Raw genomic sequence first — 15,467 nt, forward strand, 5'->3', positions numbered from 1 at the left:
TTCAGGTCCTGTTCCAAGTGTGGCAGAACAAGCCTCACATCTTTAACACAAACCAGTGGCCTTTCTCTCGAGCTTCCACATACCCATAGCCAGCAAGACACAGTGCAAGTCATAGGGTATAGAAAAAAAAATTAGCTTTCCAACAGTAGAACTGCCTGTTTGCAGCACGTGACACCGGTACCTTCGTTTTTTCCTAAATATAGTCCCTGGTTCCCATCCACCCAGGCACGGGCACCCGAGCAGCCCACCAGCACCAGCATCCTGGTGCCCTCAGAGGCGTTACAGGATTAAGCCACAGGCATAACACAACACCAGGAGCAAGTTATTGCTGAGAGTATCAGCAGTCACCTCAGCTCCTAGCCCATCCTTTTGGAGCTGCCCAGTGAGGCTTGGCTTAAGCCAGTGAGCATCGCATGCCTCCACGTGGCACCCAGCCCTGGCCGAGAGGAGATGAGCTCCTTACCGGTCGTCAGGCCCGTCACAGAGGCTGCCAGGCTCTTCCACCAGCCTAGGAAAGGAAACATTTACACAAGTGACATCATGACTCCACCTGGCAGGAGGCAAAAGACAGACCTGTCACTTTACCCTTCCTTCCTGAATCTGCTTCTGGGGGAGACTGCAGGAAAGCAATGCTGTGCTGAACAGGCTAGCAAAGGTGCAGCTCTTCCTTCTCTGTTCTCCATCCTAGCCGGGATGGAGAGCGGGCAGCAAAGAAAACACTATCAGCAGCCAGACAGGCCACAAGCATCTGTGCCTGACACCCCATGGCCCCACGAGGGAGCTGTACTCCAGCACTGCCCCAAGCTGCTTGGCTCTCGAGCTTGTTTCTAAGCCACTGTAGGACACAGCCTGTGCTTTAGCACAGACAGCACTGCTTCTCCGAACTGCATTGCCACGTGCAACAGCCAGGCACCAGAGCTGTGGGTGTACCTGCATGGCACGCGTCTTCAGCTCTCCCCATCCACTTTGGTGTTTTCAAGGAAGATGGAGGGTTCACAAGCATTGCCTCCGCGATTGAAAAAGCTGTGCAACAAGGGACAGCCACACTGAAGCCAGCACTGCGCTGCTCTGCCACCCCAAGAAAGCAACATCTGTCACCAGCACAAAGGGGTGGGTGCTATTTTCTGGATAACCACTTGTCATGACAGAGGCAAACACGGTGAAGCAGGAGGGAAGGACTGCTCACATGCTACAGGTGTCATTAAAGAGGCAAGGACGCGGATGGCACACCCCCCCCATCACGTAGGGGCCCCTCGTTCCCTTGAATGCCAGCTCTGCAAGTGGCTAGGGCTATGGGAGCACCTCGACAGACAGCACAAGGTCACCCTGCAGCACAGACAGCTGGGTGAGGTGCAACCAGGGAAAAGATGACTTTTCACTGCAGACAAGCTAGGTCAGGGCGACAGAGGAGAGCAAGGCAGAGCACTAACGTGGGTGGAAAAAACATTTAGCTAAGGAAGACTGATGAACTGGGAGCTGGACTCTCCTGAACGAAAACACAGTCATTAAGATGAGTTATTTTCGGAAGGGGATTCCTGACCATCTCAAAACCCATGATTTATGGCAGAAGTAGCAGGAGGAAGGGATGACTGAGCACACAGAGCAAGAAAAGGAGCCCAGGAGGTGAAGGGATGCTCCCTCCGAGTGCCCGGCAGGAGGAGTGATGCCTGACATCTCAGGCAGCGCAGACCTGTGCGGATCACCCTCTGGAGACCCTTAGCCAGGAAGGTGGTAATAGGATAAAATAAGCATTAAGCCGAAGAGCAACACGGAAGCAGGTGTTTTCCACTTCAGGGACATGCCAAAATCCCCTGGAAAAGCATTTCCAAGAACTGTCACAAGGAAACAAACAGGATTCTGGGCAAGCCTCAGCCTTCCAGCTCACAGGCCAAGAGCTCAGCAGTGCCAGGAGCTGCTTCAGGGCCTCATCACCAGATCTCACAGGGGATGCAGCTCCTTGTCCAGTCTTTTCCAAAGGAGAGATATGGGCCCAGGAATCCTCTTTGCTGGAACCTTGCTGGCACACAGCAGATCAAGAGCTGCCAGCCAGGGGATGCAATCACTCTGAACTGTCTGAGCTCCCGTCAGAGCTCAGCTCGGCGCTTATGCGCCTGTAGTCCTCCCAGCCGACTGTTCTGTGATGTCCCTGCTCCTGGCTGGAAAACACAGGGTGACACTTCCCACATGTGGCTGCTGGAACCTTGCTCTGGTTTGCAACTGCAAGAGACCTTCATGGTCACGTGGGAGATGGAGGCTTCAGCTTCTTCTGCTCTGCAGGTTTTGGAAAGGACTGTGTAAGCAGGGCTAGATGCTACCCACTGTAACTCCATCTGCTTCCATGAGCACCGTATCACGATGACCACTATGCTCTCATTCCTGAGGATCCCGTGCTGCCTGCCAGACTGACCACCAAGCCCTTGTCCACCTGAACCGTGTTTTCTCCAGGCGGCTCCTTCTGAAGTGACCTTCTTGTCTCCTCTGGCTACAGGCTGGAAAAAGCAATGCCAAAAAGATGCACAAACAAGGCGGTGAAGACAGCGATGGAAGTGAGCAAAGGGTGTGTTACACCAGCAGCAACGCCTGCCCAGTACTTGGCAGAACGCCCCAGCTCACCTGCTCCCACCTGCACAGCAGATCTGACCAGCTTTAGAGCAATTCACCTCATGTTCAGGATGGCGGAGGATGCTCCTTTCCTGCAGCCCCTGCTGCACATTTCTCCTGCTGTTGACTTTCCTTCCTCTGTAGCAACTCATGAGAAATGAAGGAATGACTTGCTCAGGAACTGGCCAGGCTCATTCAGATAAAACCAATGAAAAGAGACAAAAATCCTGCTGCAGAGCCGGGTGAGTGAGTGAGAAGAAAGCTCTTGCAGAGTCTGCGGGGTACAGCAGGGATTTCAGGCAAAGCAAACAGCATTACACCACCTCACCAGCTGGCATTAGGATGGAGCTGGGGGTAACCAGAGAGGCAGAAGAGGGGGATGTAGCCCTTAGCCGTCCTTAGGAAACCCACGCCCGATGGGTTTGTATTGTGGTATCTCTGATCTGTTCCTGTCACTTTGCTGGGATAATGCTCTGATGCATTTAGATCCACCAAGGTTGCCTGGAGAGAGAGACAAAGGGCTGGGGAGCCCAGATGCTTTAGAAAAATCTGTCCCCAGCTGCAAGTATTTGAACGTCCAGTTCCAAAGAAGCCTTCTGATGCCAAGAACCTGGTTTCAACAAGGGCAGCGAAACCCACACAGCTTCCCTTGCCTCAGAAGAGAGGCTCTTCCTTTGGCAGACCAGCACATCTGGCAGGTCACATCCCAGCAGCACACCGGGGAGCTAGAAGAAGGCTGGGAGGCACAGCACCCGCCACATATGCTTCAGTGCATGAATTGCTTCCTTACTGGACCATTTGCTCCAGAAGTGTTTGCCTCCAAATCTTTGTTCTAGCATCCCTTGGGATCATCAAAGCCCGTTCAGTCCCCAGAGTATTCTGGATTCAATAGCAGATTGAAAATGCAATAGCAGAATCGACCGATGCTGTTTATCACCAGCTGTCCTAATGCTGTGCTATTGATTTATCTGGGACGTGAAGGAATGTTTACCATTCTTTCATTTACAAAGAAAGGAATAACATTTTTTTTTTTTAATGCTTCCCCTTCCTCCCTGTAGATAATAAGTTGCTTGCTGAAGCAAGGGCTTTCCGTGGGCAACATTTAACAGATGTGTTTTGAATCCTTGCTCGGCAACCAAATGGTTGCAACAGTAACATGCCTCCTTCTGTATCCCAAAAGGAGCCATATGGTTAGCAGCAGACTCTCTTTTCGATACCCCATGCAGGCCAGACACAGGTTGTTTCTAGTTATCATCACGGACAGTCACCCAAATCTCATCACCTCTGCGCCCCCCCCAGCCCTGGACTTGTAAAGGCTGGACCTACTGGCCTCAGCCCCCAACAGGGCTGTCCAGAGATCAGGAAGGCGAGAGGAAATTTGGTGTTAAAAATAGGTTTCTCCACATTTAGCATTTCAGCAGGATAACTAAGCGACCAGGCTGCTCTGGCCGTGACACAGAGCATTCCTGTTACTGTAGCCTGTCTCCTTCAGCAGATGGACCCCCCTGGGACCAGTGAGCTGCCCCGACTCCGAGGGACTCCCCCAGTCCCCCCTATCCCATAGGCACTGGCATGATCTGCAGATGGACAGACATCTGGGGATGCCAAGTCAGCTGGAATTACTCCCCTCACCTAGCCAGATCCTGTCCTGCTGGGCAGGGAAGGACGAGCGTGCCCCTCTCCTCTCCCTCCGTACCGCAGCACTCCACGTGCGACTGCCCACCCCAGGGAGGATGCGCACGGAAACCTCCAAGCCATCAGCACACCCGACCCACACCAACGTCTTCTCCCTTTGGTCCCAACGGCCCTGGGCAGGCAGGGGAGCCCCGGGATGGCCAGCTCCGTGCCCGAGCAGCACACAGTACTTGGAGAGCCAGACAAGCTGCTCGCCTCCCTCCTGGACAGCCAGCCCCAAGCGCCGTCAGCGGCTGCGCCAGCCCGGGGAAGCACAGCACCGTGCCAGCCGGCGGGAAGGCAGCGCTGATCCATCAGGATGGCAGACGCTGCCAGGCTGTGTGCCAGCACTGGCAGGGCAGTGCCTGCCCAGAGACGACGGCTTCCCCGAGACCTGCAGCACCCACAGCGCAGCACTCATCTGCGCCAGAGACACGGCTGCCAGAACGGCAACAACGTTAACGAATCCTGACTAATTAGCGCCTTTGTTTAACATAACCCAGCTATTCACCACGCTGGCTGCAATTCCCATCAATGCTGCCTCAACCCATGTGGGACCAGGGTTTGCAGCAGCAGGAGGGAGCAAGAAGGGGCTCAGCCGGGGTACGCTGCACCCACCACCCCCTGTTTTGGCACCAGCTGATGTAGTCAGCACACTGATGGGCCTGCTGCTGGATGCACAGCTCTCACTAGTGCTCTCCACGATGGAAAATCCTAGAGGGATGTGGGAGGGGAAAGGGCACGCGATGCAGAAATTCAGGGCACAAAGTGGGGCCCATCTCTGCCTGTTGGCAGCTTCAGGGTCTGTAAAGGGAAAGAGAAGAGTCTGGCCAAGAGCCAGGCTCAGTACTTTCGCTGCGGAACAATGTTTGCAAGCCTGGAGGGGTGTTATTACGAACACAGCTTGTTCCTAGGAGGGACTGAGCACCCTCTTCATGCCGGGCGTCACGCACTCTGCAGGACTGGCATCCCTGCCCCCAGCAAAGGGGATCCAGCTTTCTGAAACGAGAGGGGGGGATTTCAGCAATGTAAAATGTAGAAAGGCACTCCTCATGGGCCAGCAGGGACAAGGGCAGTGCTGGCACATCCTGAGCCAGACGAGGATGGCCGGGACAAATCCTGCCATGCCAGATGGAAGAAGGAGCTGCCTGCGCCCCTTCCCTAGACAGTGTCCCATGCTCCTGCTGGTGTCCCCTCCCCGCTCCCTTAGAGCAGAGGCGTCCTGGCCCCAGCAGGTGGCATTGGTGCGCTGGCAGGGAGGTGGCAGCCTGGCCCTGGGACTGGGGGAGGGCACAGCCCTGGGGCTGAGCCAGCTGCCTGGACACCCCCAGGGCCGAGGCTGGTGCCAGTGCTGCCCCAGCACACCCAGCCCGTGGCCAAGGTGCATGCAGCTCCGCAGCCCCGGCTGGCGACACGTGTGGGCCCCCAGGTGCTGCAGCAAGCACCGAGGAACCAGCATCTCACGGAGGAAGAAGCATTGCTGACGGGGTGCACAGCACCTGGCACAGCTACACCCACCCCTCTGCTCCCCTGGCAGGTACCTAATGCGGTGTGTGTTACTCTCACGCCCCAGCCCATGCCCCATCCTCCCCACCTGCCCTGTTTGATGCTCAGCATCACTGCCCTGCCCACCCTGCTCAGAAGTCGCGAGACGTACCCTCCTATTAACATCACACCCTTGCAAGCACCCGGGTTGCTTGCACCCACATCTCCTCCGCGCCAGGGAGGGGTTGGATGCTGTGAGCGGTGCAGAGCCCGGTACCGACAGACCCCACGGAGGAGAAGCCACACTGCGGGGTAGGGGGACTGCAGAGGAGCAGGGCTGTGTGTTTGTGGCCATATCTTGCCCTAATACAGCTAATTTCATGCCATTAACCAGCAGCAAGTGACCAACACCTCTGTTTTTCGGGCTCCAGCAGCCACAGGGACAAGGCAATGCCTCTTTAGAAGGGCCTGGCCTCTGCCCGGCTCAGTTTCGGCACTGTTTGCAGGGCATGCCCACGGCCCAGCCCTCATCCCTGCCTGCGGAGGGCTGCACGGATGCTGCCCGTGCCGGGAGCGAAGCGCCAGGAGCCGCATTACCCTGCTGCCTTGCCAGCTGGCTCTGCCGAGCGAGATCCTCATCCAGCCCCTCCACCATCCACCTCCGCTCAGCTCCTCTCCTTCACCTCCCATTTTCCTTTGCTCCTCCTGTTCTTCGCTGCTTCTCCTGCAGCCCCTGCTTTCTCCTCCCCCTCTATCACACATCCTACTCCACATGTGCTCTCTCCCTCCCTCTCTCCACTTGCATCTCCTCCTCCCAGTGCCCTCCATAATGTGTTTCCGCAAGACACCTCCCTCCACTTTTAATTTCTATTTTCCTTCTACCACTCTTCCTGCCTCCTTCGGATGGGTTTGGACCTCATTTTCCCATCAAGCACAGACTCCAAGGAGAGAGACTGGCACCAATAAACTCCCCAGACAGCCAGGTGCCTCTTTCCCTCCACCTCAGGGATCTTCCCTCTTTCTTAAACGCAAGCATCTCGATGTTGAATACACCCCCACCTCTAGTCCACCCTTTGCTTATCTGAAGGGGGAAGCACCTTGGGTTTGGTGGTGGTTGACCACCCTAGGACACCTGTGCCAGGGTTGGCAAACCACCTCTACGGCTACACCAGGCTGGATCCACACCTACCCCCGCAGAGTCCCAGGGCTGCTAACAAGCAGATGGGACCCAGGCTCTAAACCCGGAGCCCACTGACTCTGCGAGGGTGAGGGACGCCAGTGAGATATGAAGAGGAGAAATGAAATGAAGGCCCTACCCTGGAGGTGGCTCAGCTCAGCAGCAGAGCTGGGGTAACCTGGCCCTTTCCTGCCAGGGCATGTCCACCTGAGAGAGCTCCACGCCACTCCCACCCCAGACAGAAGCGGGGAGAACAAATCCTCTGCGATTTGACCTCGAAAGCCCTGTATGACTCAGGGACCTGCTTGTCTGGAAGATCCTTCTCATCCCATGACTCAACTGTGACAGCTCACAAGCAAACCTTCTCTTAAGAGCACGTACGGATTAAACGCTTGACGGTCCCTCAGCTCCCAGACTTGTCCCACCAATGAGTCAGAGAAGGTCCTGGTATGTGGATGCCCAGGGCTCCCCAGAGGGTGTAGCGGGACCACAGGGGAGGCTGCAGGAGTCTGACATGCACAGAGAACAACTGGGCTCCTCCAGCTTTAATGATGGATGGAAACAAGGAGAGCTACCACAGGACCGGGTCTACTTTATCTTCTTATTTGACCACCTGTCAGAGACCATGCAGGCCGGAGGAGACGCGTCCTGCTTCTGCCCTTGGTGGGACACACATCATTAGTCAAATCAAAAGAGCCAGGAGGGTAGGGGGAGAGACAAAGGGAAAGGAGGGAGGCAGAACAAGTGCAGAGAGATAAAGAGAAGGAGATGGAAGCAAATATCAGAGTTTGAGCAGGAACTACCTTTCTTGGACACTTTCCTCCCCTCCTTAACTGAGCTGTGTTTTTTAGTGCCTTTATGGGTGCTGGCAGCTTGCGGCACACAGGTGAGGTGCACGGGGAGTCCAGCGGCTGACATCAGAATAGCCGTCATGCCTACAGTGGGTACGAGATCAACATGCAGGAAGGAAACAATGGGGAAATACATTCATTAAAAAAAACTTTAACTTTTCAAAGAAAATTTAAAAAGATAAAATAAAGCAAAACCCAAGCCCTTGATTCAGAGGACATGAAACATCTGAGAGGCAATGGGGTTGGAGTCAGCACAAGGAGAAGATCCAGAGGCTTTCAGGGGGAGGAGCCCAGGCAGCAAATTAAAGCAGGGAAATATGGGCACAAGTCTCGCCCGTGACCCTCTGCGCTGCTGTGTGAACAGGACTTTCCTCTCTGCCTTGGCTTTAAGGCTTCTCAGGCACAAGCCTGCTGTGGTGCAAAGACCTGCTGCTCACCAGACCCCTGGGAGCAGCCCTGACTCTGGGGGCCTGAAGGATGAGGGGCATCACCTGTAACCCCTAGCTAGAGGTCCTGCTCAGCTACTCATCCCTAAAGCTACATGTTTCTACTGATGCCCAGAGTGCAGCTGAACTGCCTTCAAACATCACAGCAGTGCAGGGCTGACCACGGGCTGGAGCTGCCCCATGAGCCCCACGGTGGCAGCCCCCCGCTCACCCCACCCCACCTCCTCCCTGGCACTCCAGTTTTCCCTACCCCCCCCAGCTACAATGCAATTCTCACCCTCCCCCAACCCAGCCAGCTGCAATCATGGGATGCAGTTTGTTAAAGCTAATGAATCATTAAAAAGGACAGCCATTCCCTGAAGGTAAAATTGGCACACAGAGAGCTACAGGACTGATCATGCTGATCTAATGTGATGTTTGCCTGTGAAATACAGGCCAGTTACAAGTCATAACATTTCCAAGGTAGTGTATTGCTCTTAAACTTAGAGTCAAGAAAACACCTGCCTTTGCTTTCTCAAAAAGTGATTTCCCACCTGCAACAGCCATCACCACAACTAAAAAAGAAATACTTATGGTTGCAAAGCAACAGCAGATAACCTAAAAGCCAGTGTTTCCCCAAAAGTTACCTCTGTCAGTAGATTATGTAAAACCACATCCTAATGCTATAGAATTTCTTGCCAGCATCCTGCACAGTAATACATGGCCAAAGCTAAGATTTCTAAGGATTTTCTTTTTTGAAGCCTCTGTTCAGCTGGGTTGGGAAAGGAAGATATAAAAGCACATTTGTTCAGGACAAAAATGAGGTACTTTGCCCACACATGACTGAAAATCGAGTTATGACGGGAAGCATTAGCCAAATTTGTGTGCAAGTGGCAAGACTATTTTCTGCTTCAAATATTCAACCAGTCAAGAACCTGCGCCTTATGACTAGAAATCCCCTGCACAAAGCTTGTGTCGATGCCCCACAAGCAGAACTACCCCTATGCAGCGCCGACCATATTCTGCTTCTCCTTCGTGTAAGGTCCAAGTACAACAGATATTCCAGAACCTGTTCAAGTCCCTTCCTGATACACAAAGTTGGATGCTTTTCGTAAAACTTTGTCATCTAAGGACCAAAAGACAGACAGAAGGGGTTTTGCAGGATGGGGAGAGGGGCACAGATGAGTGAAGGACTTTCCCCAGGGTTACCCAGGAACCTTTGGCAGAGGTGGGCTGGTCAGAAGAGCAGGCTGCCCAAGGCGTGGTGAAGCCACGTGCTTCCAAATAGGAATAGGTTAACACCAAACCAGGCAGCCGTGGATCACCTTCGTTAGGTACAATCATCGCTGATCTAGATCGGGGATGTAGCCCCCCAATTCCCAGGAGGTGCAGGGCCAAAAGAGGACTTCAAAGCAGATAAACACTGAGTTAGTACCCCCGACCCTACCAGCAGCACCATGCTGTTCCCAGCAGGTACAGCTGAGAGTCCCTGACGTCGGTACAAGCCAGCAGCCCTCTAACTGAACATCGGAGCCAGAAATTTCACAATCAAAATAACTTCCTTTAAGTCTTGAACTAAAGACCGCAAGACTATTGCGTGCTCTCAACCCAGGTCTAAGCCAGCAGTCCTTCACTACTCCCAAGGAGCCTTAAGGAAGAGTTTAAACGTTCCCCTAACAAAAGCTACTTGTTTTTTGAATGAGCACAACAACTGAACACCTGAAGCACAGCGACAGCACCAAAGCTGCCACTTGCAGGGGCACCAGGCAGGTACTTTCCCCTCTCAGCAGGTTAAAGGTATCCCCAGAAGAGCAGTACCAACTCACACCGATTAGAGAGCCTTGAGGAACAATATTCTTGAGAAACAGGCAAGAAGCTGGACCTCCCCACGGCTGGGGGAGATCATCTAAGACAGCCTGACCCACTGAGGCTGAAAAATGCAATTCCCCAGGATTGGTGCAGAAAAGGGAACGGTAAAGTTGTCTCCAAAAAAACCCTGCTCCTAAGCAGCGCGACAGCACTGACTGCAGAGACTGACATTTGAAAAGCAAGTCCAAAGACTAACAGGGATTATCACCACCTACGCACAGCTGACTGATAGGCAAATGCAAAATTAATGCTTTCTTCTGAAGAGATCAATACTGCCTTGCTAGCATTAACATGCAGAGCCCATTTTAAAAAAAGAACATGACAGAAGCAGAGGCTGAAGCATCGACTTCAGACTCTTAATGTCAGAGGACAAAATGTTGCCTTCAATAATCAGACCAAGTGAAGAGCATGAGCCACAGAACCTCAGCCACCCTCTAGCACAGCCCCTCTCATACCTGGAATAACATGTCCGAAACTGCCTGCCAGCATCGTGAATCATCACAAAGAAAATAAACATTTATTCCAGGAACTTTCTCTTTCGTTTCACAAGCTGCAAACGCATCTACAACTCCACCCAGACACACACCGCGCAGGGCAAACGTGGGACCAGGAGAATTACCCCAACCAAATGTTCCCCCACGGACAAAAACTAGCCAAGAAAAGGTAATTTTCCACTTTTACCTTCTGCTGCCTTCGGAAAGACACACAATGAATAATCTTCTGCAGATTCAAATCAAGAGAGCATTCAAAAATGCGGTGTTCTAGTGTTACATTGCTCTTCTGGCTCATCTCAAACCCCAGCAGCAATGCCTCCTTTAAAGTTCTAATACAATACTGGAAATCTCAGCATCTAACAATCCTCCCACAGGTTTGGCGACAAGAGTCCCCAGTAAGGGATCTCCTCTGATCCAAGCCTTACGTGGGAGTGTGTGTTCATACAAAATGCCAAAACAATACACAGACACACATCACATCTGCAGATCGATTCTCCAATTCTGACCTGTGGGACACAATTTCAAATCAGAACTTGTAGGCATCTGCGGAGTTATGTCAGGAGCAGATGTGGCCTTTGACCTGAATAAATTCTCACCTGAACACACAAGACGAAAGCTCAAACAAGATAAACTTGCCCACATTAAGACTGCTTTGGACCCCCAGGCATTCCGGCAAGAGTTCCTGCCTCTCACTAGCTACCCCAGGAGCTAGAAAAATATTATTAGTAATATTCACACTTTCCACTGGGTTTCTTCCCTGCAAGGACTGCAGGAGGGAAGATACCAAAAGCCTTGCAAAGCATCCTTTGGCACCTGATCTGATCGTATGAATGAGTGCAACAACCACACTCCGAGAACCGCCTTTTTTCTCTTGCTCAAAGCATCTATTTGGCCAGAAGTACGTTACTGACTCCTCGGGGTAAAATTATTTTCACTGGAGCTAGGACAACATCCACCAGCTTTTCTCAGTTTGCTGTGTAAATAAGGGACTTTCATAATATCCTGCGCAGAAGCTGAGCATGGGAAAAAACACCCTTACATAATGTAATGAGCATTGACCACACACTTGCTCACATACCCAGCCCAGCATCCCCCTCTGGCCACCGGCTCTGGCTGCTGATTTGTATTTGCACAGACCTCAGACTGGTATGCCTTTGGTTCCAGTCCTGGATTTCAGCATGTAGAGGGAAAAGGGCAGCGCCTACCTTCAAATAACATGAGAACTCAGAAAAAGCATCGCTCATTTGTACGATTATATCCACCAGCAAAATTATTATGGTTAGTATGTCCCCAAATGCCCCAGCTCTAGGAATCACGCAAGTGAGAAACACTCGGTTTCGTTTAACAAAAAGCTCATTTCCAGTCTTCATCTTAAAAATAGTATTAGAAGGGCCTTCATATAACCTAGCCCACCCCCCAGCCCCAAGGCACACCAGCGAAACTCCATTATCGCCACGGGATGTTAGTCCAGCTGAACCTTAAACATGAACACTGTGCCAACAGTTTGCTTAGACCTCTGTCCTGGCACTTCACCATACTAACCAAATACTCCTGGGGAAAGATAAAGCTTAACAGACATGTTTCCACATGCACCTTGTAGCAGAAATCGAGGAAGAATAAATTACTTTATTTTTCTTCTGCAAAACATGGTTTTGAAGTCAGCTTCACGATTTCTGGGATCCCAAGTGGTGTGTTTAGAAGACGTGGGGTTGACAGTGTTACCAATCCCTGTCAGATCCCCAGGTGCTCATCACACAAACAAAACCCAGCTTCTCATTCAGACGCCAGGACCCCCCACCTCCTGTTTATCCACCAGAAGATCCCTCTGCACCCAAGAGATGCACCTGCAGCATTTCTTGAGATCACCCACAAAGTTCAGGGATTTTGTCTCTGCTGCTTCAGACCAGAGCCAAAGCTGCCAAGAGGCTCCTTGGGTGGAGACCAAGGGTTGCGAGACTTCTGGACAAGCTTCCCAGGATAAAGCCACCTTCAGGTCACATCCCAGACTGCCCTCGCCCTCATGCCATCACAAAGCCCTTCCACCACCGATGCTGAAGGAAGCAGTCGTGCGGTGGGGACCAGAGGAACCAAAGGGGCCCAGCCTCTGTGTTAGAGAAGAACCTGAATAATAAGTAACTCAAACACCATCTGCAGGATTTTAAATATGAACAAAATATCACTTCCCAGAAGAGGTTCTAGAAACAGAGAGCAGAGCTTAGAGGGGAAGAAGGTGTCCCTAAAGACGCAGCCAATTACCGTTTCAATAAAATTTGGCCTTTTTACCAGAATTCCGCTGCTTGCTTTTTACAAGAAATGTTCCCAGAAATTTATTTTCCTTTCACTTGCTAATTAACTTGTCCAGATCTTTCCTCTGCTTCTGCATGATTTTAAGGACAGACTCCAATTCAGCCTTTCCTCCTCCCTTGCCCCTCTGAGGTCTGTCACACTGGGCAGAAGGCAGCACAGCATCGATCAAAGCTGGACCTGAAGAAGATGCAGCCCAGCCCGTGCAGAGCTGCACTCCCCTTGCAACTCAGCGTGCCTCTTGCCAGCTGCCTTGCGGAGAGCTAAAGGTTATCAAAATGAATAATTATTCCCTCTTTTGCACCCCCAGCCTCCAACAACAGAGATATCAATTACAAGCTTAACCATTTTATTTTATTAAATGGCGGTAAACGGCTTATTCTCCTGAGCTCCCCTGCAGCCTTTTATATCTAAATGTGGCACCACAAGGCTTAGATGGACCACACACATTCACCTCTTCCAAATTAACAGTGGATGACCTCTATACATAGACAGAGATCACAATTAACAACATTAACACGGCCTGGATTCACCAGGGCTCTTCAGTTCTTTGCTGTGTTTACCTTTATGTGATTAAGTACCTAATTACATAGGCAATGCTAATAGCAAGGGGATGAAATTCTGAGGTTTTGTAAGCAAAAGGAGTTCTGCTTGAGTCACCCACCTGGACAAGGTGTGAGCTTGACTTTACACCTAATTTCCACAACAACAGATCTGCTAACTGGGAGACAGGTGGGCTGCATGCTGTCGAACGACACCCAGTATTAGTCTATGCAGTGCCCGCTTGGCCACTGAGACATGCAAGGCAGTTTTCATGATGGTGCTAACATTAAATGACTGGAAACATCAATCCTGGGGACCATTTTTAGGCAGGGTAAAGCCTGACACTCAAGTAGAGATCAATCCCCATCACCTTTCCTGGAATAAAGCAGTAACCATTTTATTTAAGAACGAGAATGTAACTGTCTGCACTTGCTCAGGAGCAAAGTTTGGCACCCAGGGAGCTAATAACCTCAACAGACCACGCATGGACAAGAGCCAGAGGAAGGGAAAGGGTTAACAGATATTCTGTAGTGTCTCCAATGGATACAGAAACCCCCAGAAAATATCATACATCAATTTTTTTCCACTTCTCTACCCCTGGGTTACCATGTTACGATACGATTTTGGCATAGAGAAGACATCTGCTCTCAGCAGAACCCCCGCACCCCCAGGCACCACCACACCAGGGTCCCACAGTTTGGTGCTGGCTGAGCTGAAACAGAGTAAACGCGCCGATGGTTTCTGGCATGGAAACGCGGTGGGTTTTGGCATGGAAACGCTTCCACTGAAAGCTGCAAGCACGAGTTGTTGTTTTCAAGGCAACGCCATTTCACATTTAACAGGCAAATCTACTTTGAAAAGCAGCATTGAAAACTGGCACTTTCATCCCTCCCAGACACACTCCTCGGGTATATTTAGTATTGTATTCACAGGTTTGGATTATAACAAGCAAACCTGTATTCTGCTGCCACAGGAGACAAGGTTTGATTTGACTTCTGCCCCCTCCTTTCCCCAAGACAAGGCATCACAATCATTTTTTAAGCTAAAGACCACCTGAGCTTTTGTAATAAAACCACATTTTAAAAAATCCACATTAAACACCACCTCACACTACCACACCACTCTTTGCCCTTGACTTTATAAAAAAAAAAAAAAAAGCAGCAAGTAACAGCTGGCACTGAGCTTGATCTGTGTGCACCCCTCCTTGCTACTTGCTCATCCAGGTCTACAGAAGATGAATACCCAGCCCCCAAATACACCCACTCATTTGGGGAGCCTTAGGACCAGCGCTGACGAGCAAAACAGTCACCAGGGTTTGACCATCCCCATTCTCCCCCACATTTGTCCTCTTTACCTTTCTGAAAAGTCTTTGGGCCTAAACCCCTAAACGCCAGCATCATTTCAGACTTTTCCTAAAAACTAACAAAGGAACGTTAAGTGCCACAGGAAGGTGAACGGCTTGCTCACGTAATCCTAGAGACAGAGCCAGTACAGCAGAGCAGGATCCTTACCTGCCAGGGCCTGGTTCACCTTGCTGGGTTTGGGCATCTTTACAGGCACGTTTGGGGCACTGGGAAGAGAAAAGAGAAAGGGACACATTTAACAGCACAGATCAATCATTAACTTTGATTAATGAGAGACAACTCAGGAGTGTGCTATTCCCTACTGAGTGCCAAGGCCCTGGATACATTAACAGGGATTAATTGCTCAGATAAGCCCCATCTGGGACCCCCACCTGTGCAGCCTTTGCCCACCGCTCCAGCAGCTACATTTAAGGAGTCCAGTCCTTGCCAGAGCTATCTAGTAGGTTTACTTATCTCCAAGGTGGACCTCAGACCTATGTTGTAGGTAGCTGTCTCCAGTCTCATCTCCTCCTAGCTGGATACTGGGTCTGGCTCATTTGTTTCCCCTTGTTGGGGTCTGTTGCTGGACCCTGCTGCCAGTCCCCTGCTCTGACCCTGTGATGCATCTGTGCTCTAGCTCCTCTACTGCAGAGCTTCCAACCCACGCTACAACATGCTGTTGCACCAGCAGGTCTGTGGCA

The 15,467-nt window shown here is 51.4% G+C and overlaps 1 protein-coding gene across 2 annotated transcripts in view; it reads right to left on the bottom strand.

Annotated features, from left to right (window-relative positions):
* Nucleotides 1-15,467, bottom strand: part of DTX2 (deltex E3 ubiquitin ligase 2) — a 39,456-nt gene that overhangs the window by 3,438 nt on the left and 20,551 nt on the right. Inside the window, exons 4-6 of one of the 2 annotated variants that reach the window (XM_080367891.1) lie at nt 14,935-14,993; nt 7,741-7,872; nt 464-508 (exon numbers count right to left, since the gene is read on the bottom strand). In XM_080367891.1, coding sequence (XP_080224017.1) covers nt 464-508; nt 7,741-7,872; nt 14,935-14,993 — 236 coding nt within the window. The remainder of the gene's footprint in view (nt 1-463; nt 509-7,740; nt 7,873-14,934; nt 14,994-15,467) is intronic. The other variant, XM_080367892.1, reaches the window with a different exon arrangement.

The sequence above is a fragment of the Falco punctatus genome (assembly GCF_963210335.1).
Source record: "Falco punctatus genome assembly, chromosome: 1".
Classification (NCBI taxonomy): domain Eukaryota; kingdom Metazoa; phylum Chordata; class Aves; order Falconiformes; family Falconidae; genus Falco; species Falco punctatus.